A 23682-nucleotide genomic window follows, 5' to 3' on the forward strand; every position below is an offset into this window, starting at 1 on the left:
AATGGACATTTGAAAGCAGAAAATAAAGTCTTGCTGAATCAAATAGCTTCTGGTTGTTCCCAGTCCAGGTTTTATGTAGTTTATGTGATTCTGTGATTCCGGAGAATGAAAACAAAACTAAGAAGCAAACCCACGACAACCATACACCCTTATGTTCACGTGCTGCAAGCATAAGGAGCTTCAGTAAAAACTGCCAAACTGCGTCTTCTGGATTTTGCTTGGTAAGCTCAGAACAACAACAAAGTCCTATATCTTACGACCTGATTTTCCAGGGAAGTCCGACGTGATTTTACAAGCCCAACTTACTCTGCAGTTCTCTGAAAGGAACCGTTACGTTTGATAGTCCTTACCCCTGGGTTTTGAAATGCATACCACTGAATTTTAGATTTGGTGCGGAAAAGAAGAGTGAAAAGGAGCATGTCGAATTTCACTGTAGAGCATATTGTCTTTGAGTCTTTTCAAATCAGTTGATTTTTAGGAAGTAAAGTGCGTTACCAGGTGTTTCTTACCCTTCAAAAAACATGTAGCACTTTCCCTTTACAAAAAGACTTAACTTGCCTCCTTATTGCTCATGTGCTATTAATTCCTACTTTATACATACTTAAATAGACACCTAGGAAGTTTAAGTGACTTGGTAAAAAACACATCACTTATCAATGACGATCAGAAATCAAAACCAAAGCACCTTATTTTCTGGCCTGCCTGTTTCTTGATCTACACTTGGACACTTGGTCAGTTTAGGTTAGCTTTAAGAACATTTTAATTCATATTTGGATGACGGTATCACACTGGCAGGATCAAAAGAAAAAACATTTAAACAATCGAAAGGAAAGTTATATGAGAGACATCAGTAAAACACTGAAAAGCCAGCAACCTCCTTTTACCTGCATAAAGTCGGCATTTAAAAAACAAGCTTTCAAAACAATTATTGCTGCAGAAGTTGGAAATCTCAGTTCTCTGAGAGCAAAAGAAAATCAATGATAATTAAGCTCTTCTGTAAACGTAGCACTAACTCTCAGGAGTGCTATTATAATGCAACATTGTCCAGAAGTCAAACCTCTGTTACAAAAAAAACACACAGGCCATTTTCTGGGAGAAGACCAGATCAAATAAATCTTTATTTTCCTAACCTTTGTTAAGTTGCAAGTCTCCTTTTTTGGAAGAAAACTGAACTAACAATCTCTGAATAATCGGGAGCAAGCACTTTAGTCAGACAGGGGTGTATAGTGAATACACAGTATTCATTCAAGGCGTATCAAATAACGCAACTGAAAAAATCAGAACGGGGAATGGTTCCAAAATATATGTCTGCTTTGGAGAGTTTTTTTATTTATTTTTGATTTACCTAATGTCTGCACTCAAAATTCTGCATGACTCTGTATGGAAAAAAAAACTGACTCTGTATGTACCAGGGATTACAATGTGGGAGAGGGTAGCTTCTTAAGTTAAACTGAGCATAAAAATTTGATGTATTTGACCACATGGCCTTTTGCTGCTCATAAATTTGTTTGTGTTTCTCTTTCTGTAATAACTATTACATTAGCTTTGTTGTGAACTTATGACTGGGTATGGAAACACCATAATATCAGCTACCAAAAATGAAACTGTTTGGATTGTTACTATCGTTTGACAACGCGCAAAACACTTACTCACATTATGGAAAACACACCACTTGATTTTCAGTGAGTTCTCAATTCATCGTTCATTCAGTTTTGCTCATATATGTACTTACTCTAACAAGAAATCAACCAAAGCATGGGTTTTTTTGCCAAAGTTTTTTGAAACTGACTGCAAAACACCAGGAGAAAATACCGGGGGGAAAAAATTTCCACTTGGTCTTCCATGAGAAATATTCCTTCATATACCCATATACACACATGCATACTTACATGTATTTTCTTGGAGGTTTTACTCAAGTTTAGAACACTCGCTTAAAGAGGAGTCTCTTTATGAGAACCAGCACCTGTGTGTGCCCAGGCTGGAACGCCATGCCTGCGTGCAGGGTCTCGTCCGGGGGAAGAGATGGGCAGTTTTGCAACGTGTCCTTTTGCATAGACACAATGCAAAGTGAAGTACGAAAATCAGATCACCTTGTCCGCAGCTAGCAGGAAATAGTAGTTCAGCCTGCTACCTTAAACACCCAGCTGAACACGTGAAGCAGCGTGTGAACTTCCCCTCTCTGATCGCTCTTTTTAAACTTTGCGATTTAAGGTAGGATACTCCCTGACTTAGATTTTAAAGCAGATATACTACAGGGATTTTCTTTTGTTTTTTGATCCACTACTCCAGGCACCTCTGATACGCATTAGGAAAAGAAGAAAAAAAAAAAAAATCTAGCTAGACCCAGCAGTTAACTTACTGGCAAGCCCTTCAAAACAGCCCAATTTTCAGAGACATTCAGCACCTTCAGCTGTCCTTGAGATGAATGGTTAATGTGAGTGTGAAACAACACTGCAAATCAGACCACTCATTTGCCAGCATACATCTAAATATAAGTTAAGTGTCTATCTTCAAGCTGCCAAGCCTGATTATTTTTGGCTGGTACACATAATATACAATCCTATGAATCATTGTATGTAATGCTACAGGACTGCGGTATTATGTTGGCGCAGCTTTATAGAAAGGAGAAAAAAATAACACAGCGGTGAATGAGAAGTGTGTTGGGAAAGGGGTTTTATCTGGGGGACAACGTCACCTGTAGGGCTGTTCTCCAGTGTGTGTCCGCAGATGCCTTGTCAGATTTGCTGAGCGTGGGAAGATCTTACCACAGTACCTAGACAGTGAAAGCCAAAGTAACCATCAGTGCACGAACGTCCTGCCACACCGCATCATTTACACACACTGTATCACCAGCTACCATCGCCCTCACTCATTTTGATACCCCTCCCAAAATCGGAAAATCCCTTTAGGCACTAGTAACTCGAAGCACCTAGGTACTGAGGGAGGAAGACGTGGAGGTAAAAACTCTCCGAGCGACACCCACCCCAGAACACCAGGGTTCACAGTGGCAAGATACCAGTGTAACCCATTTCCATCAGAGACACAGAGCGACAGTCGACGATGCTGCATCATTGGGAAGGGCAGGAAAAAGAAAAAACCCTATCAGAACACCCAGTTGGGACCCAAATGCTGGCTGACTTCGTAGCTTATCTTGGAGGCCTGGGCAAGTATATAGGAACACAGTCAGGATGTAGTGACCCATCCCCAAGACATTCTCCCGGCTTCCATCTGCAGATGAAGAGCCTCCTGAGTCTAAGGTTGAAAAGTTGTGTTTGATGCCTTTTGCCGAGTTTCTTCGATCTATTTTTCTAAAAGTTTTTTGAACACATGTAAGCTTTGGACATCCACAACCTCCTAAGGCAATCAGTTCCTCTGCTGAACTGTGTGTTGTGTAAAAGAACCTCCTGCTTGTTTGAACCTGTCGCTCAGTAACTGCATTCGCTACTACCTTGTTCCTGCATTAGGACAAAGAGCGTTTAATCACTGCCTATTCCTATTGTCCGTCGCTTGAGATTTTTATAGATCTCCTTTATAGCCCTGTTTAGTTGCTTATCATATGGAATCTACTTGATCATCCTTCTCAGAATTCACAAAATCTTATTCTGGATAAATGCTGAAACGTTGTGTTACTGTTATCGGGATATACTGCTGTGAGTTTGACAGTCTGCATAGAATAAGGAAATGTGGCAATAGGAAATGAAATAAGAGAAGGAACTGTGTTCCACAATAAATCTGATTCATAGTAAACCTTCCCTCAAAAGGAAGTGAGGTATAAAAATAAAAGTATTAATTGGGAAATAAAATATTAAGGATGAAGTGTTACACTCTGTGACTACGAAACCTGATGCTTACTGTTGTAGAAAGAAGATATGAGGAGGCTTTCTTAATTTCAGAGACATTCAGCACCTTCAGATGTCCTGAAGATGAACAGGTCATGTGAGAGTTCATCAACAATGAAAACCTAAATGTTAACTTGAGAGTCTATATCTAAATTTAAGTTTAGTCCCTATTGTAGGTAGAAACCTCAAATTTCTAAATACTAAACCAAAATTTGAGCCCATAGCTTTTGTGGCAAAGTTCAACATAAGAGATACGTCAAACAAAATATGTACCCACATACTGCACCCAAGAAAAATGCAGTGGGAGCCACCATGAGAACCTCTAGTAGTTGCAGGTAAAGCTGCGTAAGCAGACACAGGTTTTTATTCCCCAGTGATCTGCTCCGATACAAGCTTTTAGAGCTGCAATGGATACATAAGTATTTCTGTGGATACAATTGTGTTTGACACAACAACTTGAAAAAGTTGTTTACTGTATGCCATTTTTTAAATTCCATTATTTTGCACGGCTGACATTGGACACAGCTGAGATGGCGCTCGCATTGGAAACTGTGGCATTTGCTACCACATGCGAGAGGCTTGGCTTGGAGAATTCCGTTTGCTTGAGAATCTCCAGATCTGCTCTCAAGGTTATTAAAAATTACAAAGAAAACAGAAGATGCTGATTTTCTACCAGACAAAACAAGCTATTTCAGAGTGAATTAGTCATCAGAATGCTCCGTTCTAATTCTGCAGCTTCTTGTTTTCCCTCCCACCCCTGCCGAGACAGTACAGATGTCCATGGGAAGTCACTCTCTGCATGCTGGTGTCTGCTGCAGCTTCCCAGCCAGGGCGGCATTCTCCCAGGGCTGCCTCAACAACCCGGGGGTACGGTCTCGCTCCTGCGGGGTGCCCAGGCCCTTACCTGCAGGTGTAACGCTCCTTGCCCTTGCGCAGGATGGGATCGGATAGCGTGGGTGGTGGAGATCGGAAGTTGAACGGGTGATGTGGAAGGGGCTGCAGGGAAGTGCCAGTGTCTGCCTTCATGGCTGCAAAACTCTCCAGTTTCTCTGTCATTGTTTCTATGGCTGACATCTACAAGTACAAGGCAAGACCTCAGGTCATAAAAATCCACAGGAAGAACAGCATCGGATGCATAAAGCACGTCTTTTAGCACTAGTGTGTTGGTCAAAGCCTGCTGCTGATGTTTGCTCTCACCCTCAGAAGCCAGCTGCACAGCGTGAAATGGAGCCACTGAACCCAGCCAGGAAAGAGAGAAATAGTGTATTGGTCTCAGAAATCTGAAAAGGTACAACTGGCAAAGCCAAGCAGTAAGCATGAGATCTCAGAAATCAGGCACTCGTTTACCTTCTGCAATGTGCGTGTGCTTACTTTCAGCATTTCAGATTAAAAATCATCTCAGAACGTGCTTGGCTTCCCTTTTCCAGGGATGACACTGAAATTAGACACCGTGGTCAACTGCTGGATGTAGAACTCACTGCCCAAACCCTCCTCTCACGCTCAAAACAAAAGTCTTGGAACGCAAGGAGGTTTGATTTCTCATACGGCACCCGTTACCCTCGCAGGGGCTCCGAGGGACGGCAGCAGCGAGCTGCGGGCAGGCAAGTAGGCAGGCGACCCCAGGTTAGAGAGGACAGAGAAGTTTTGGGCAGGAGGCGGAAGAATCCCGGCCAAAGTGGAGTGGGACTGAGCGCACGGGAACGCCTGACTGCTGATCGGGGAGCTGAGCCAGAGAGGCTGAGGCTGGAGGGGTGAAGAGGGAGCAGCTGGGGAAGAGGAGGAGTGAAGATCGGACGCAGGATGGAGCGGGTCCGCAGAGAGTTTGCCTAGCAAAGAGGCCAACGTTTTAATTATATGTAAGGAAGGTTCAGTAGCCAGTAAAGGTGATGGAAGGATGGGTGGGAGATGGCTGAGCTTCCTGGGGTGAAAGGGAATTCCAGCCAAAATACCCCGTGTGAGCTGTGGCTGGATGAGTTACGGTTAGGAGGACCACAACCTGCGCTGTGAAAGCCTGTTCGGATGGGAGTGGCAGGCATACAGGCCTAGAGATGTGACACCGAATAAAATGTTTCTGGGTGCCTTTACCAGCAGCTTTAGTTTGCATGAGTCGGCAATGGCCGTGTTCTCACAGCAACGCTGGATTAAACACCACACCAGAAAGAGGGAGAAAGGGTAAAACCTGGAGTTACGGGAGAAGCGGAAGGCAAGCAAAGAAGGAAAGAAAGATGTCGGCCTGGGCGCAAAAAAAAGGGTACGCATAAAAATCCTACCTAAAGCAAACCACTTTTACTTTCATTGGAGCAAAACAGGCAATCCAAATCCAAGAGAGAAACACAACTCGGAGGACTACGCTGACATCTCCAACGTTCAACTTCATGCGCTCTTGAGAGCGCTTTCCAGATACCAAGCAGAAAACACGGATAAAACAAACAAGGCAGCAATAAAGCTGCCTCCTCGCTGCAGATGACATCACCGGGAAAGAAGGGAGCGCTGGGGGGAGCGGGAGCCTGAGCGGCGAGTCAGCCCGAGAGCTGCGGGGACAGCGAGCGAGCGGAAGGCAGTAGGAAGCCATATATCAAAACTAGATGCTCTATTGTACAGGAAGGGCTGACCTTTTGCACGTTTACACTTTATTAAACTGGGCTCGGGGGCGGGGAAAGAGAGCCAAGATATTGTTTAAAATGTATGACTATAAAAAAAAGTTGTCTTAATCACCAAAGAATACATTGTGGAAGGCTGACAACCATTCATAAGCTGTAAAAAAGAGGAGTAGTAAAACCCATTTCCCGATAATAGATCCACGGCCCCTTAGTTGGAGGCTCCCAGCCCATGATAAATAGTAAGTAATACTTAGCGCCAGCCACTTGAAAAGGTTACTTGATCATTTACAGCAAAAGCTCTGCCCCAGCTGCCAGTCATGTAACAAAACCATCATGTTAAAATGCTATCCGGATCTTTCAGAGCTATGCCACTCAGCCCTTTGCTGGAGTACCTGGAGATATCTTTTGTTGTGCCCTGTTCTTTAGGCACTTAGTCAGAGATGTTTGCTGGCTTGATAGCCGTAGGCTTATTTTAAAATTCTAAACACCGGCCATAGCCTCTCCAGTGGCAAAGGCACTTTGCTATTTAGGGAACAACTGCCTGGTTATAATAAAAAAGAAGGGGAGAAGAAAAGAAACTTAACAGGTGAGAAAAGGTTTTCCATTAAGTTATCAAAAAGTTACACCGTTTATTTATGTTGTCCAGAGTTTCATTTAAAATAGACAATGTAAGAATAACTCCCATCGAAGCGGAGAAACTACCGTCAACGACTGGCTAAGAAATAAAAGTTGCCTGAAATTCATTTTGAGAGAGAAAGCATCTTCTGAACCCTCAGTCTTTATCACATCTTTTGGCTTAACCACATCCCACCCAGGGCCCTCTGAGAGCTGGGGAGTTATTCACAGGAGAAAAGGCTGAGACCAGACTCGCGTTTAGAGCAAGAGAAACACATGTAGGGCGTGCCTCTAAGCGACCCGGTATATGAACATTGGTCCTAACGAAGAAGACAGAAGTAGGAGCCCCTGAAATATGATTTCTTAGGAAAAGAGCCAGGGTAGTATCGGATGGGGATCTGGTAGTAAAAATCTCACATGTTCTTGAACAAATGGCCTGTCTTCGTTCACCGTATTTGAAATACCTGACTGATTACGTAGCATGGGAACAGCAACGCTCTAGATCAAGTGATCTTTACACAGCAACCCGCTTTATTAAAAATTAGTTACCAGGAAGTTTCGGGCTCGAGTGATTGTAACTTTTAGGCTATTCTGTGTGATAAGCTATTAGAGATAACCAGACCTTCCACATCTTTTCATTGCCATGGGAAGAGGACGTGGTCAGGATTTCAGGAACAATGTTAATAACCTTCCACCCAATGCTTGCTCCTGCTCAGGGTCTGAACGTTTCTCATCGTCTTGTTGGGTTGCTTTGCCACATTAGCTCCTCCCTGCTATCAGATTCTTTACAGGCAGATATCCCCACTATTCTAACTCACACAAACACAGGATGTTCCTGGCCAGCCTGTCACCATTATCCAGCCTGTATGAAGGAAAAATCGGGGGAAGTTATTAACCAAACTCTGAGGCTGATGCGAAACAATGAGGGAACTAAGTTTAGCTGTGAAAGCAACCAGGATCCAGCTTTCACAAACCTGCAAGTTATTTATCTAAGGTGGGAAACATGATCAGAGGAGAACAATGCATGCGAATATAAAGGAGAGCACAATAATGACCACAGAGCTCAGCTCCCAGCATGTGGTCACAGCAGAAGAGATGGAGGATAGCTGGCGACCGTCACACGGGAGAGGATGTCGGGCAGCCTGTGGCAGAACCCGCTGCATTATCATTATGGAGCGAGGAATCCTAAGGGCAAAGAGTAACATCGCTTCTGGGAGAGTTTAGCTATCGCTTCTAAGATAAGGGGGTCTGTAAACTGGGGTTGATTCTCGTGCATAGTCTTGATTGCGCTGGCCTTAGCTGTGCCTTTCAAATACTCTGGGGTAAGGGCCTGGCCTGGCTGCACTGTGGGCTGATGGGCTGGCATTCCCGGCCCCCTGTCAAATGGGAAAGCTGTCCAGCAGCGTTTCCCATTGCTCTGCGGTGACTCAGACCTGAAGGAGATGCAGAGGGAGCAAATATCCGTGAGTTGTCAGAAGAACAGAGACTAGAGCAGCTGTGCAGGAAGGAGAGAATCCAAGTTCTCCGTCAAGTGACCCATCACGTTTTGGAGCAGGCAGAACCGAACCCCGATTCTCCATTGCCCTGCACTTTCACGCTTTCTAGATGATGTACGGGAACGTCAGGCAGGTACAAAACGCTACTGCCTGGATGCTGGACAGCCCTTCTCCGCTTTGCGCTACTGCAAGTGACTGCACCGGGTGTTCCCAAAAGAAAAAAATTACGTAGGCATTCTGGCACGTGAAAGGGGAGCCTGGCAGACCAGCTGAGTTGTCCAGAGCTCATCCCTGTTCTTCTGTTAACGCAAAAGAAACAGCAAGGCGTAACTACTATCATCCTCAAACCAGGTCTGAAATTAAAAGTATCTGAAAGTAACCGGTGGAAAACACTGGAGTTTCCAGTCGGGCCCTTGGATGACACAGAGTCTCACCCAAGTGACCTGTCTGTACCAGCTCCATCTCACACGTCTTGGCATTCAATCAACACTGCATCGTAACGTCACTGCTTTTACCTGGGGGTGAAAAAGCAGCGGGGAAGGTCGCAGGTACTTCTCCTTTAGGGCACCCACAGGGTCTGTCACCTTCCGCTTCTCCACCCTGCTGGACAACAACACAGAGGGTTACATACCTTACAGGGCTACAGGCAGCAAAGAAACAGCCAAACCATTTGCAGAGGTGTTGAAATTAAATATATGCGGCTATTCTCCTACTGACCCACGCGTCTTTCTTCCCCTTCTACTGGATGCTCCAGACTATGGCCCACAAATTACCCTGCAAAAGGCACTGGAAACGGTATGAAAATGGGTCCCCTCCTTTGGGCAGTATTTTTTTTAGTCATCAGGCTGACAACTAAGAAAACATTTTGATCCTTCTATGCGAGAACTCATGCCTCTGCTGTAGGGGTTTAAACCTCTGCTGTTGTGAAATGTCAAGAAAAAAACTACATTTCAAGCAAAAGCAATGTTTAAGTGGGAAAAGCTCTACAGACTCCGCAGTAGGCAGCCACTGCATGGAAAAAAATTTGTCTTTGAGAGTTTGTCTTTATCTTAAGAGTTAACACAGGGCCAGACTTCGCAGCCCCAAGTGTGCTGAAATCATTAGGTGTTTCATATTTATTTCCTCCCTTGCAGCTGAGAGATAATTTGCATTGAGTTTCTTTGGCAAGCGTATGTGGACAACAATTTCAAAAGTTAGGAACTGGTGGGGGATCTCTGAAGTGACTGAGGAACCCGAGTTCTCCTGATGTCGCTTCGGCCCATTCAAATATTCCATGCTTAAGCACCTTACTATGCAGAAACGATCCTAAAGTTCGGCTCCTGTTTTTGAAAATAGTGGCTTTGCTTTCACAAAACACTCTACTTGCAGGGAAACTGTGGTGTGGAATCACCAAAAAGAGAAACTGAAATGTCCTCTATGGGAAAAAAGCGTTATGAAAACGACTCCAATAAACGCAGCTGCATCTTTAAATTACTGGAATACAGTCCATCTCAGCTAAACCAGCAGAAACCCAATAGTAAGAGTAATTTTAACTACATTAGTCCAGCATAAATGAAAGCAAATTATTTTGCTGCATTTCAGCTGATTGGTGTGTGGATCAAATTACCAAAGAGTTTAAAAGAAGAGTCATGCAGAGTGCTATTTAGCGAACTGTATTTAATCTGCATTTAATTTTTCTTGGGTAGAAGAAAAGAGAAGAGCTGGATTTGAAATGCAGTCAGACTTGCTGTGCTTTGGAAGGTACGTGTTTTTACAGGCGTGAGTCTTCAGGAAAACAACAATCTGCAAAACAAGACGTAAAAATTTTCTCCCTAACATAAGGTAAAACACTAAACCGCAGCGAGCAGTGAAGCTTTAGGCTCCGTGACACGCTGCCGTCATCTGCGATGCCCGGGGGAATGCCCCCCGGACCTTGGCAGCAGGCGTCTCGAGAGACACCCCCACCTGCATCAGAAACGTAAAAAACTTCGTGAAGCGGCAGCGTTTCACGCAGCTTTACCGTCTCCCAGCGTCGGGTAATGTGAACACAACAAACGTACAAACTTCCTCGTGTCGGGTAATGCGAACACAACAAACGTACAAACTTCCTCGTCAGAGCTGAATTCCGCAGCGACCAGAGAGAGGATTAGGCTGATCTTTTCAGCCCAGTGCCTGAGAACGTTACCTTAACAAGGCCGAGCTAAAAACTGCACTGATTTCAGGCTGTCTGGCTGCATTAAATTATATCACCAGGAGAAAATGTCAACGATTTAAGTGGCCTTTGGGAGAAAAATGAAGGAGCCAAACGATGTGAGAGAGTCTGATAAAGAGAAGTTTAGAAACAAAATATTTCCCTATTTTTTAAGCTGGGACTTGGAAGCTCTGCTGTTTAGCTCATTACATCAGAAGTCTGATTCGCAAGCAACTCCACCGCTGACTTTCTATTTTAATATATTACTAAAACTACATGCATCCCGTGGAATGCAACAAATGATGCCCCCATCCCTCACTTCCATCTGTCTTCTGGACCTTTACGGTTTTCCCGAGGCTGCTATTTTAATTGGCAGCGGCTTTTCCAACCCGTGTTGTTTTAACATTCCTACTGAGAATGCCCAGAGGTGGCAGGACCCTAAGCTAACTCGAAGCTTTTGCCTTTCTATCCCATTTCTTTCTTTTTTTTTCTTTTTTTTTTTTTTTTCCAGAAGTACTTTTTACAAAAATAAATGCCGGACTATTTACATCATTACTTATTTTTCCAGGAGGAGATGACCATGGTGGGTCCCAGACAAAATACACTACACGTCCCGGGTTGTGATGTAGCCGTTGCCATCACAGATGGTAAGCATGTAAGCAAGCAACGCAGCACCAACCCTGAGAGCACTGGCAAAGCGAGAGACGCTTTCTTAATAGCAAGCAACGAGGGCTCACTAATCCTCATCTCAGCTGACAGTTCTTTGGCCTGGCTAGACATTGACATCATTTTTTCCCACAGTTATCAACCGTACAATAGCAGCAAGGCAGTGACATAGGTGCTGTTCTCCTGGCCTGCTTCTCCAGCCAGCAGCGAAGGCCACGCCACCCGTTGTTGTTCCCAGTCCTTTGAACGCTCAAGCGAACCATCCCAGTGCTGACATAATCGCTCTGCGGCGACTAGGAGTCTTTCCAGCGCTAAGAAAACACCAGCTTCTGCAGCACATCCATTAACTTTCCAGCAGGCTGGATTACGGCTAGGCTCACTATGCAACCCCGCGGCACGCTGCTCGCGTTTAGCTCAAGTAACGCAAGAACAAGCCGTTCACTTCCAGGAACGGGCTGTTCACTTGGACACTGAATCCAGGAGCCCTCTGGGCCAAACCCGCGAACTGAAATGGATGTTGGGAAGCATCCTGTCCTAAGGGAGAACTAACTGCCATGTTAACGTCTACATCAAACTAGTTCGGCATACCTCTTTTCACCGGACTTTGCTAAAAAACAAGCAAACGGTATTTGCTGCGTGACAAATACATCTCGTCCGTAGCAGGAAGATAACAGAGGTAGCGCCAGTGCCTGAATGGGTAATACGCAAACGTACTGGTACCCTCACCATAAAGCGTGAACTGATTTTCCTTTAGAAACGGGTTTTATAAAAAACTCTAAACCAACAGAAGACTCAAGTCTTCCCTTTACATCTTCTTCTGATTTCATTCCCTCTGGAAGTTTAACTGGCATTTGGATAACTTCATCCAGTCTGCTTTACACCCGCCTTCCGTGTTCAGCTTATTCTAGGCATGACATAACGAACCGGGCCTTCCTCAAAACCCATCCCTTTCAAGTGAAACTATAAAACCCTTGTTATCTTCTAAGAAAGGTAAGTCTGCAAGAAACGTGTCTGGGAGAGGTCCGGATAATAACACGCTACCGTGTATTTACACAGTACTTGTTATTCCACACTTAAAAACATTTCGAACGGCTGGGGCCACAACAGCAGTTCCTATGAACTGAAAAACTCTAAGAAAGGGAATTAGAAAGAAAAAAGGGGGCTGGGGAGGAAGAAAGGTGAAGTGGCTCACAAAGGGCCATCAAGTAAGTCAGTGGGAGAGCTGCATTTCCAGGCTCCCAGGGCTCCTGACTCATTCCCAAGCCATGAGAGCCCAGGCTCCGAGGCAGCTGAACTCTGCATTCTTATCGAATCAAACCTCTGGAATTTCCCCAGCAGAAGTGCCATCTTAGTGTTGGCTCGTGGGAGAGTCCTTAAATAGGTCAAGTTTCTTCTTTATCAAAATAAGGATGTGTTCTTTATACATATTGATTACGAGTACTCCTTTCAGTTATTCAGCCCTTTCGATTCAGAAAATTCAGCGTGCTGTGACAAAGGAAAGAGGAGTACCATCAACTGCAGCAGACTTTCACTGCTCTTTCTAAACAACCTACATCCCGATCCGCCTCAAGTTGCGATGTCAGCTAGAAAATTAGCTCGTTAGAGGAAACTCTTAAGGCAGGGTATGTTAATACCTGTATATGGGGTCCATGAAAAAGGGCGATGGCTTAGCGTAATGCAGGGATGGCTGCTGAGGCAGTTGAGACTGGGAAATCTTGGGTAAGACTTCACTTGCCATTAGCTTCCTTTCCCCATAAATGTGGTTTTTCCGTGGCTCTCTTCCTCCGTTCTGACTGGCTCGGATGCGGTTGCCGATGCTCAGATCCAGTGGCTGTTCTTCCCCCGCGGACGGGGCTGGCAGGACCTTAGGTGGCGGCAAGATTGGCTTAATCTCTTTTGGCTTTGTGGTGAGATCAAAGGGTGACTCTGAGCTGGTGCTGCCTACTTTGTGGAGGTCCCTGGGTGACTTTGGTTCTGCCTTGACCAGCAAGTTGTGGTTGAGGGTCCGCTCCGTAAAAGGGTAGAGTGAATGCGGGAAATTGGGGAGGAACTGAAAAGGGAACATGGAATGATACGGGAGCGAACCCATCTTTTTCTCCTGCATCCCCATAAAGCCAGGCCCAAAATACTTCTCTGCGATGGAGGCGATAGCTTTAATAGAGTCATTAGCTGCTCCCGTGGTAGGTAGCAGGTGCTCTTCGGGGGGAGGAAAGAAGGAATGCTGAGAATAGAAGAGAGGGATCTCACTCGTGTTGTTGGTGGAACTTGCAGACACGGAGCTGCTGACAAAATCCGGCTTGCTCTCCATTTGTTTGCTCTTATCTTTCGTTTTGTCCCTGTCACTCTCTGCATCACTGTCCAGGTCAGAACCGGTGCCAGTAGTGGTGTCCAGATCTGTGCCGGTGGTTGTATTGACATCCTCAAAGTCACTGCCATCGGACATGTCGCTGTTCCTGGCTTTTAGCTTCTCCAGGTAGGAGCTTTCCAGGCTGCTTTCACATTTCTCCTCTCCCGAAGTGGCCTGGTTGCTGTTGCTCACTGCAGAGATCAGGGGAAGTGCCGGGTTCCCAAGGGGGCTTGGAAGCTTTGCGTCTTGAGTGTGGTTGAGGGGACTTTTGAGCAGTTGCGTGGGTGGTAACAAGGGGGGCCTGGGGTATAGAGACGGTGGGAAAATCCCTGGGAATCCCGGAGTGAGGGCAGGAAACGCTGGGGGGGCAGGCGAGAACGGAAGACCCGCCGGGTGCGGGCGGGACGGAAAATAATCGTTAAATCCCAGGCTGGCGTGATTGAGGTTGGGAGAGGGCTTGGATTTGTCCATCATGGAAGTGGGCGTTAGGGGCAGGCCGGGGGCAAAAATCCCCCCAGGGTTGTAATGGTTCTTGCCCTCGCAGAAGCGCCGGTGTTTGTTGAGAGAGGAGGTAGTGCTGAACATCTGGCCGCAGTCCTTGCATTTGATCTGGGTGCGACAGTCCGCGTGCATCCGCTTGTGACGGCAGAGGTTGGAGAACTGCGTGTAGGATTTGTGACAGACCTCACCTAAAGCATCAACAGAAACCAACAACAAAAGCGATATGAAATTAACAGGAAATGGCAGGGAATTCTCCAGGAGCTTCACCAGTGTCCCCCGCCCCTTCCACCCTGCCCCTGAAATTGCCTCCCCGGAGACAGAAGGGGTAAAAAGCAGGCTACAGCTACGCGCTGGACCGGACCTCTAGAAACCCACCGCCACATCTCTCCCGCTAAGGCTTCCCCCCGTCACTTGGGGCACACCATTTAGTTTCTTTGTGCTTCAGCTCTCCCCGTGTACCATCGGGCTAAGGAGTCCATCTGATCGCTTCAGTTTGCAAGAACGTGAGAAAAGCTATCTCCCTCTTTAAAGGTTTACACGGGGCTCAGCCTCGCCGGGCCGCGAGCTTGGCTACGTTTGGGAAAGGAAGAGGCAGCCCTGGGAATCCTGGCTGAGGACGCTGGAAGAGCCGCAAGGGGAGCGGGCTGCAAGACCCCCAGGGGCAGCTGACGGGCAGCAGTGCTTCGTTTGAATCCCAGCCGTCGCCCAGCTGGCACGGGCCAGGCTCCCAGAGGCTTCCACCCCAGAAGGACCACCACCTTTCCCTTGCGATAACCCTCCTCCCTAGAGACTCTCTCAACAAGCGACTCTACAGAAATCGGAGGGGACGTGCCACTCCTGCGCAGCCTTTTCTGGGGGGACTGACAATAATGATAATCACGCGTTTGATCGACAATATCTATTTGTATTAGCTAGTCTGCTTTCCTTGTAGTCCTGGCATGGCAGGAAGCACTGAAGGCTGAAGGGAGAAGAACTTCGCCTCATTTAATCAAACCTACCCTTTCTTTAATGCCATTAATAGTAAGTAACCACTCCATGGGGAAGTTCTATAAACACTTTGCCAGCCAGGCCTCAGTTCAGCTAGAAGCGGGGCAAGATCTTGTATTCGTTAAATTAGTAAGACACCCCAGCAATGCTAAGTTAACGCTACATCAGCGTTTTCTTTAACGACCTGTAAATACCAAGCTTTCAAAATGTGAATTTTTATGACCTCTTTCACCTACAGACTTTGCTGGTGTGCAAGGAACAGGGCAAAGTAAGAAAAAATCCCACCCAAACTTTTCTGTGTATCAAAACACTGTAACTTTTTATTATCTGATGCCTCTTTCAACATAGGAATAAATTCTACTTCTTAGTGAATTAACACACTTCTTTCACCGGAGAACTGCTGTTATCACCATTCTGTAAACATGGAAACTGAGACAAAGACAGGGGAAGTATATTGTTTGGAGTTGGGCAGGCAAGGACCCGAATCCCAATTCTCCTGACACCCAGTCCTCCCACTCAGTGATGAAGCAGTCCTTCCTTCCTCCCTCCCTCCCAGCTTTTACCGACAGGTACGCTCAAGAGTGACTTTCCCTCTGTTTTTTCCTAAATCTTTAGGATTTACATCAGTGTTCGAATATCAAATGACTGCCAGAATGTTCCACCGGCAGCTCTGAAAATATAAGGGGAAGCCCTTTCTACTGAAATTCAAAGCAGAGATTATTAAAATTTAACAAATTTGACATTTCTGTTCAAATGAGCATCCCAAAACTCAGTGGACTGTCACTGAAGAGACTGCTGTGTCTGCCTTCTGATTGCACTAGAAATTTAAGATGAACCATCTTTCCTCAGAGTATTTCAGCCTTTCTGCTTTGGACCCAGATACAGCAAGGAGCTGCAAAGGAAGCACAAACAGGAGGAGAACTAGAAAGCCATCAGAAGAGTTTCAGTGTTTGAGTAACAGCTTTTCCAAATGCGTATGCTAAAGCCATCCCTAGTTTTTGGCAATCACCCCTTAAAAACCTGTGTCAGTTCTTCTGAACTACTATTATTCTATGCATATAGCTTTACGGCTGTTGGGTGTATTATTTTAGCCACCTTAGACTTTCAAAGAAAGGGTTTATTTAGGTTTTTTACTTTATTTTAAAATGTTTTCTTAAAAAAAAAATCTAAACAGAGTTCTTAAAGGAAGCACTACTCAATTTATTTTCCATAAGCTAACGGTCTGTTAGAACAAACCCTGTTTCTATAGAAATTTAAGCAGAAGGATATGTCAGCATCCGCACAACATTCAAGTCCCGCAAACTAATTCTGTCTCTTCAGGCTGTTCCCGTGCTTTGCTATTGCAAGAGATGTGCTTGTCACCAGACAGTCTCAGAGGGAGGCAAAGTGCCGCCCCCCCGCTCCAAGTGCTGGCAAACTAAAGTCAGGACAGCCTGTCCACTCCTGCCTGTCTCGGTTTTGGTGCTACTTTAACTGCTTGACCCTTGGTTCTAGAATGGCTGAGTATTTTTCTTGTCCTGCCTGCCTATGCAAAGCCAGCATCTTCAGGGTTGTGGGAGTGACTTTGTGGGTCCAAATGAACAGGCAGGTGCCAATACCGCCACGTGTAAGGATACCATGAGTAAGCTCCCTCTCAAATTACTAATAATATCTGAACAAATGTCACATTTGGGTAGATTTCTTTAAAAGGAGTTTGTATATTTTTCTTTCCAGAACAAAATTTACCCCTTTCTAATTTTAACCACCTCCTTTGCCACGTACCAAGGGATGCTACATTGTGGTTTAGAAGATACACACAAGTTTATAATAAATGGCTCATCTACTTAAGCAGATTTTATCACGAGTGCACTTTCTGTCAGTTTTCACTGGCTCAACACTGTGTTTGTGGTGGTTGCATTATTTTTGTTGTATGCATTCGCAATATTACAAAAACACCGTTCCCATGTGGCAAAACTTGATGAGAAGACTGAGGATAACAAAAGCAAAGTCTTCCAAGGGAATCAGGCTCCTTTTTTTCATTTTCCACCCCAGGAAGAGTTGCTAGATATATACGATGCTGTACAAAATTCCCTAAAGAAAAGTGCTATACGTATGAGAGCTCGCATCATCGTTGCAAAATAGGGAAAACTGGAAAATTTTTGTTTAAGTCTCCAGTTCTACAGTGATTTAGTAACTCTGTGTGTAGTTTCCTCTCTTGCTGTTCTGTGTTCTGCAGTTATAAAGTTACAGTTTGGGGTTTTTTTTTTAAAGCCAAGTATAACACTGTAAAAAACAAACAACCCAACCCAACCCCCCCCCCCCCCCCCCCCAGACAAACCCTTTTCTTCCATTGAACAGGAAGGAAAAACTTCCCAGCGAATCCTGCCTCATGGCTCCCCTAAAGTTGCTAATGGATTCCATATTCATGCATGTGACTCCACCTGGCACATCTGAAGTAGGCAGAATCAGTCTCCAGTTGTTTTACACACTGATTTAGACTGACAACTCCCTAATTCTTATGAGGTGAGAGTGAGGAGATTATGAGAAGAAATCATTCATCTCACTGCAGCAATACTACGCGATTCAAATTATCTCTTTCATGTGCCCGTCATCAAATGAAAGATTACATCAAAATGAGCAATAAGAGTATTTTTTCTTCCTTCGCTGACACCCATCTGATTATCTCAGAACACACTAATGAAACGAGTCTCCCAGGATACTCTTGCATACTGTTCCCATTATACCAATAGCGAAAAAAGGCAGAAGTGGGTTCAGTGGCTTCCCTACCGTAACATCAAAGCCTGGAATCAAACACAGATCCCGTTCTGTGCTTGAACTACGCTTTCTGAAGAGTGTCAGGAAGTAGTCCCTAAAGTTTCTATAGCTTTGTTGTGACACGATCCACTTTTCTGCGCAGTTATCAGAATCCAATAGATGCTGTGTCAATTAAAAAAATATACAACCCTGAGAACGACAAGAAATGAGATGAACGGCTCTCAAGGCAAAATGCCCTTTTGGAGATATCCCACTAAAGACGGCGCTAAGGACACGGTTAACCTGCTATTTATTTGGCTTCCGAGCGTTATCTAGATGAAACGTGCAGTAAATAAAGAAGGAAAAAACTCTTTTTAAAAAACACCTTCTTCTCGTCTCTGTGACTATTCCAAATTCTTTACAACGGCTATGGGATTGAGGCACCCGGAAAAACATTTCCATCAGGCTATGTCAGCTATTTATTTATGTCACCAACATGAACATTCAAAAATTATTAAGGAAAAAAAGACGAGAGAAAGCAAAGATATGAGAAAATGGCATCACTAGGACTGCTGAGAGACTCAGCTTTTAACTTGTCAAGAAAGTCAAAAACTGCCATGAATGTTTACTGAAAAAACAGGGAGCATGCAAAAAAAAAAAAAAAAAGAAAAAAAAGAAAAAAAATCGCTGCGGAATTTCATCTTGTGCTCTGACCTATAAAATTACAGCGGCTGCTCACAGAGGGACAGCTAGTACTGGGGGGCCCCCGCAGGATACGTGCAATTATAGCAAAAGCCAGAGCTCTGTGATGGCCGTGACAACTTACATATGAAAGGTTTGACAGTACTGTGAATGTGCTTGTGCTGTTTGAGGCCAGACGAGGTGGCAAAGGTTTTGCCGCAGTCCGGGCAGGCATGGGCCCGCGCGCCAACGTGCTGGGAACGGATGTGCCGCTGGAGGTTGCTGGGGTCGGTAAACACCTGAAAGAGAAAACGCCTTGAGGGAGGAGAAACAAAGCAGTAGGGAGAAGAGCGTATACGTGAAAAGCTTGACTATTTTTCAGGGGTTTTTTGCCACCACCGCTCCTGGCATCAGGAGTGCGGGATATTCACCTCCCGCTGCAAACGGCTAATGAACTGAGCAGGGCTGAGCCGCGTCCTGCCAGGCTGCTGTCACGCTCTCCGAAGCGTGCGGTGCTCACATTTTAACAGCTCTTTGCTTACCCACATCTGCCCTGCACGACGCTCACCTGCCGCCCCAGCAGACGCTCCGATACCCGGGAAAAGGCCAAAGGCGAGTCGCTCCGGGCAAGGCTGAGCTCCACATCCGAACGGAGGTGCCGGGGCCAGCTGAGCACGCCTCTCTCCCTCTGTTACCACGCTCCGCACCACGGCCGGGCCACCGAACCGCGCCAGCACGGGTCACCCGTCCCCTGGACCCCCTTCCCCCAGGTCCCAGCGCCCTCTCCCAGGCAAAGCCGCCCACGGTTACCACGTCCCGCTCCGTACCTTAACACAGTTTTCACATTCAAACCGTTTCCCACTGTCGTGAGACATTTGGTGACGAATCAGGTTGGATTTCCAGTTGAAAGCCTTGGGACACTGGTCGCACTTGTACTCCCTCTCCTCCGTGTGGATTACCATGTGCTGCTCCAGGCTGGGAAAAAGAGACAGGCTGACCTCGCATGGCAGGCGGCAGCCCGCAGCCCGGGCCGGCAGCGAACGGAGCCCAAATCCGAGCGCCCACCCGAAATGGGCTCTTCCAGCCAAGGCACATACTGTTACAGAAATCCTGCCCCGATTCAGGGAGGTTTGAAGGCGAGAGAGGTGATCAGAGACGGCGATGGAGAAACAGGCTGCGAGCCCGTGGGGTCTGGGGGGTTTGCAGAACTAACTGCTGCCGTGGAGCACGACTGCAAAAGCCTTTGTGAAAAGGAGGTGAGCAGCACATCGACCATGGGAGGTGCAGCGACACGCGAATACCATTTCTTTTTTTGGCATTTATTTCACCGATGGAAGCTGCCCCATTCTGCCTCAAAATGTTGCTGCGTTTTACGATATTTCTTATTAAATACCCAAGTCCCGTTTACAAGGGGGAAAAGGAAGGTAAAACCAGACCTGACCCTGCAGGTTCCTGAAGGGAAAAATGAGCACTTTGTGACCAAGACTTCTACGGCATCCCCACAGGGAAAGACAAGATATTAGCCGTTGCTGCCGAGACTATCACGTTGCCGTTTTCACGGGCACAAAGCCCACAGCTTCCCAGAACACAGCAACTTAACATTGGAAAGAAACATGATAAGGTGCAAACACATTTCACTTCTAAATGTCAGGCATCTTTTATTACTTAACTCGGCAATTTCAACTTCTGCCAACTGGCAGCCTCTCCCAAACCAGGAGGATGATGGCAAACCAAAGTGGCTGCTGGAACGGGGCCACGGCGGGGATGGCTTTTCAGAGAAATGCACAGGGTGCTCCGTTTCCCCTACGCCAAAGTACCGTCCCCGTGCATCAGCACGCAGCGCTCCGCTGGGCCACCGAACCAGGTGTGACAGTCAAGGGAAGCCACTGTCGGCGGCAGCGGGGCAGGTACGGAGCCTGGGAAACCATTCTGCTGAAGACCGACTGCTGTAAGATGAACTAAGCAGGCTGGAAATCCTGCACCTCTCAGGCCCTGAGAAACGAAAGAATAAATTTTGGGTCCTTCGCTGCCTTCGGTGTAGTTTAACGGGAGTTACAAATACTCCTCCTTACTGTGAATTCTGATGTGGGACAAACCTATGTAAAATCCACTACTGCCTGAAATCCCCTACGGATTGATATTAAACCATTCCTATGGAACTTTAAAGCACAGCTATATTTTTTATAGGAACATTAAAACTAAACACTACTGGAAAATCCTGCCAGTCTTCGTTAAATGCTACAGGACGACTTCACAGCAGATAACCCCATGGCGTTTCCACAGAGCCTGGGGGATTTAGAAACCTAGGAATCCACTCAGCCTTGGCACGTCCTCAGACTATCCTGCTCTCACGCCCTTCGGATGCCTGCAGGGACCTGCATCCCCGGTGGGACTGTATGCCGACAGGCACCCTGGCACCAGCAGGCACCTGCCAGCACCCAGGCGGAGCAGAACGGACCCGACCCTGGGGTCCTCTGAAATGCCCAGTGTAAAAGCTAACCGCACTGACAACTGACCCGCATTGAAACCTTTGTGCCCTGAGGGCATTTGCTGGCACACGAACACGGACAACCATGTAGAAGGTGGCTTCATCAAAAGTGGGCTTGGTGGGTCTGCAACCGGCCCGGCAACTCTACATACGAATCTTAAGCAGCCACCAGCCTGCTAGTCCCTTGAAGAACCTCCTCCTCCTCCAGGTCAGATAGTTAATATTCATGAACATGCCCCTTATAAACTGCCAATCCACTGATTTTAAAGAAGCAATATTCATTTTGCTAAAGAAATGGTGTTCTTAAAGCTACAAAATTTTTTACACATACAAAGAAACATGTACCTTTCATATACATATACAAAAATACGTTCCTGTTAACTGTGATTTATGAGTTTATTTAGAGCAAATATGGACAAACTAATATGCTGTTTAGAGGCAAGTACCTACTGGGATTACCAAAACATTTATTTATTTAGTCAGCTGCTAAATGCTCAATTTCAGTTCCCCAGTGGCACTCTTGATTTGATCTGTATTAACTTCTGAAAAATTGTAAGACCATCTAGGTACGCTGACTGGATACATTCTGTGTTTTAGTGGCTTTCTCAGTACATAAAATGCAGCTGACTGATGGGGGAGGGATAGGTGTGGACATTCTCTCCCAGCTCCAGTAAAGCCATCAGCGTGCAGCACACTGAATGGTGATGTCGCTGACGCTATCTTTCCCCTGTTGAAAAAATGACCTTTGTACTACTTGCTTAAGAAAACCCCAAACATTTGGAATCAATGGTCTAAAAGGCAACGTACCCAACGAGCCCAGGAGCCCCTATCACAACTCCAAACATTTTCCAAGTGTACAGATCTGTGGCTAATGCCTTGGAGCATCTCTGTCTGAGTTCAGTTGGAAATACCTTGAAAAGGCCTCTCCGTCACCCTAGGGGTGCTCCAAAACTGGAAATCCACGCTAGCAGACACATGGGCTTTGCCTCAAGCTCGAGATATTTGTGTTGAGCACACTGATGACTGGTAAATGTTCTGCTACGTTTTCTTCTTAATTACAAGGTCTGTAAAGTAACGGTTAGGAGTGATGATTCTGCAGAATCAAAACGGGAAAAGGTCCTGAAAATAAATCGGGACAGGGCTTGTAGAAGTGGTGTTCTGTCCTTCACCCTTCCAAAGGTTTTCGATCTGACTTTGAGCAAGTCATTTGCTCGTCCCTTTTACCAACTGCCGCTTAAAAGCAGTGCTTGCTGCAGGAGCTCTCTGCTCCGCTGCCGGCAACGCTCGCAATGGAGACGGGCCCCAAGGTGAGCCAAGTCTTAAACGGAGCGAAGGTCTGTCTTACCCACTTCTCCCAAGAAATCAAGGGAAACTCGGACCTTAACTCAGCCACATCATTTGAATACTTAGAATTAGCTTCACCAGGCGACTCTCAACATCTTACTCACAGGGGTAAGTACTCACTAAAGGGAAAAAGGGACTTAAATTTTTTCTGCGTCTCTTAACCCCTGCAGAATGGGCACATGGTGCCACCAGAGGCCCCTAAGGAGAGTCAGGAAATACACAGATGTTACGAAGAGGAGACGACATATACATTTCAAAAGGGTATTTCCTAAAATAACATAAAACCAGAGTGCTGGAAGCTAAAGAGGAGAAAGTTTCCAACACAGCTAGAGAGATAAAAGAATTGGAATTTCTACTAAAATAATTTCAAAGGAAGTTCACCTTTTCTTGCCAGGTAAAAAAATTAAGAGAATTGTAGCCTCCCAGTATCTAATCAAAAGTAGCCAACGTAGAAACACAAGGTGAGGAATAAAGACATCAAACTGTGCTAACAGAACCACTATACAGATCTCACTGGCAGACACTATCTATTACCAACTTTTACAACGCCCACAACACAGCCAAGAGCCAAGCTCTTTTTAATACAGATAAACTGGTGGAATGTTCTTCACGTTTCACCTTTCTCTACATTTTTTAAAATAGATTTTTTTCTTCACTTACTCACCTAGATAAAAGAACTGAAAGCAACAACATAATTAAGTTCAAAATTACTAATGCTGGTGAACATCATATTTTTAAATTTTTAACTGAAATGAAACACGTCTTATACTGGCTTTAAGCTCAATGTTTTTGCTCTACTTATATAGTAGATGACAGAGGATTGCCAGTTCTCACGATTTTGTAACAAATTTTGCTGTGTGTGGTGTCTGTTCATCTAAGAAGTTAACTGAAATGAGTATGTGAGAACTTCAGCCTCCGGTAAGCAGATAGAATTCTAGTCCTTATGCTGTGGAGAAAACCTTGAAAATACAGCCCAAGAGTTAAAGGCTTAGGATGCAAATAAACACAATCCTAAAGTGATTAAAAAAACACCTCCACTTTTTAAACCTGGCTCCTAATATTTAACCATCTGAGTCTTGCATTGCAAATGAATCAGAAATCTCAGATCTCTGCTTTAAAGCTGTATTTGAATACTATCACATTATGCTTGAACGATGCAAATTTTCAGTTAAAACTTATTGGGCCAAAGAACTTTTCCTTTTAAAAAAAAGTTTA

General features: G+C 45.5%; 1 protein-coding gene across 3 annotated transcripts in view; it reads right to left on the reverse strand.

Annotated features, from left to right (window-relative positions):
* PRDM16 (PR/SET domain 16) overlaps positions 1-23682 on the reverse strand; it is a 343965-nt gene that overhangs the window by 10167 nt on the left and 310116 nt on the right. For 2 of the 3 annotated variants that reach the window (XM_052793070.1, XM_052793068.1), the window contains exons 7-12: positions 19463-19610; positions 18781-18934; positions 13021-14422; positions 9066-9153; positions 4744-4913; positions 2696-2773 (exon numbers count right to left, since the gene is read on the reverse strand). In XM_052793070.1, the coding sequence (XP_052649030.1) occupies positions 2696-2773; positions 4744-4913; positions 9066-9153; positions 13021-14422; positions 18781-18934; positions 19463-19610 (2040 nt within the window). The remainder of the gene's footprint in view (positions 1-2695; positions 2774-4743; positions 4914-9065; positions 9154-13020; positions 14423-18780; positions 18935-19462; positions 19611-23682) is intronic. The other variant, XM_052793069.1, reaches the window with a different exon arrangement.

This window comes from Harpia harpyja, chromosome 7 (genome assembly GCF_026419915.1).
Source record: "Harpia harpyja isolate bHarHar1 chromosome 7, bHarHar1 primary haplotype, whole genome shotgun sequence".
NCBI classification, from domain to species: domain Eukaryota; kingdom Metazoa; phylum Chordata; class Aves; order Accipitriformes; family Accipitridae; genus Harpia; species Harpia harpyja.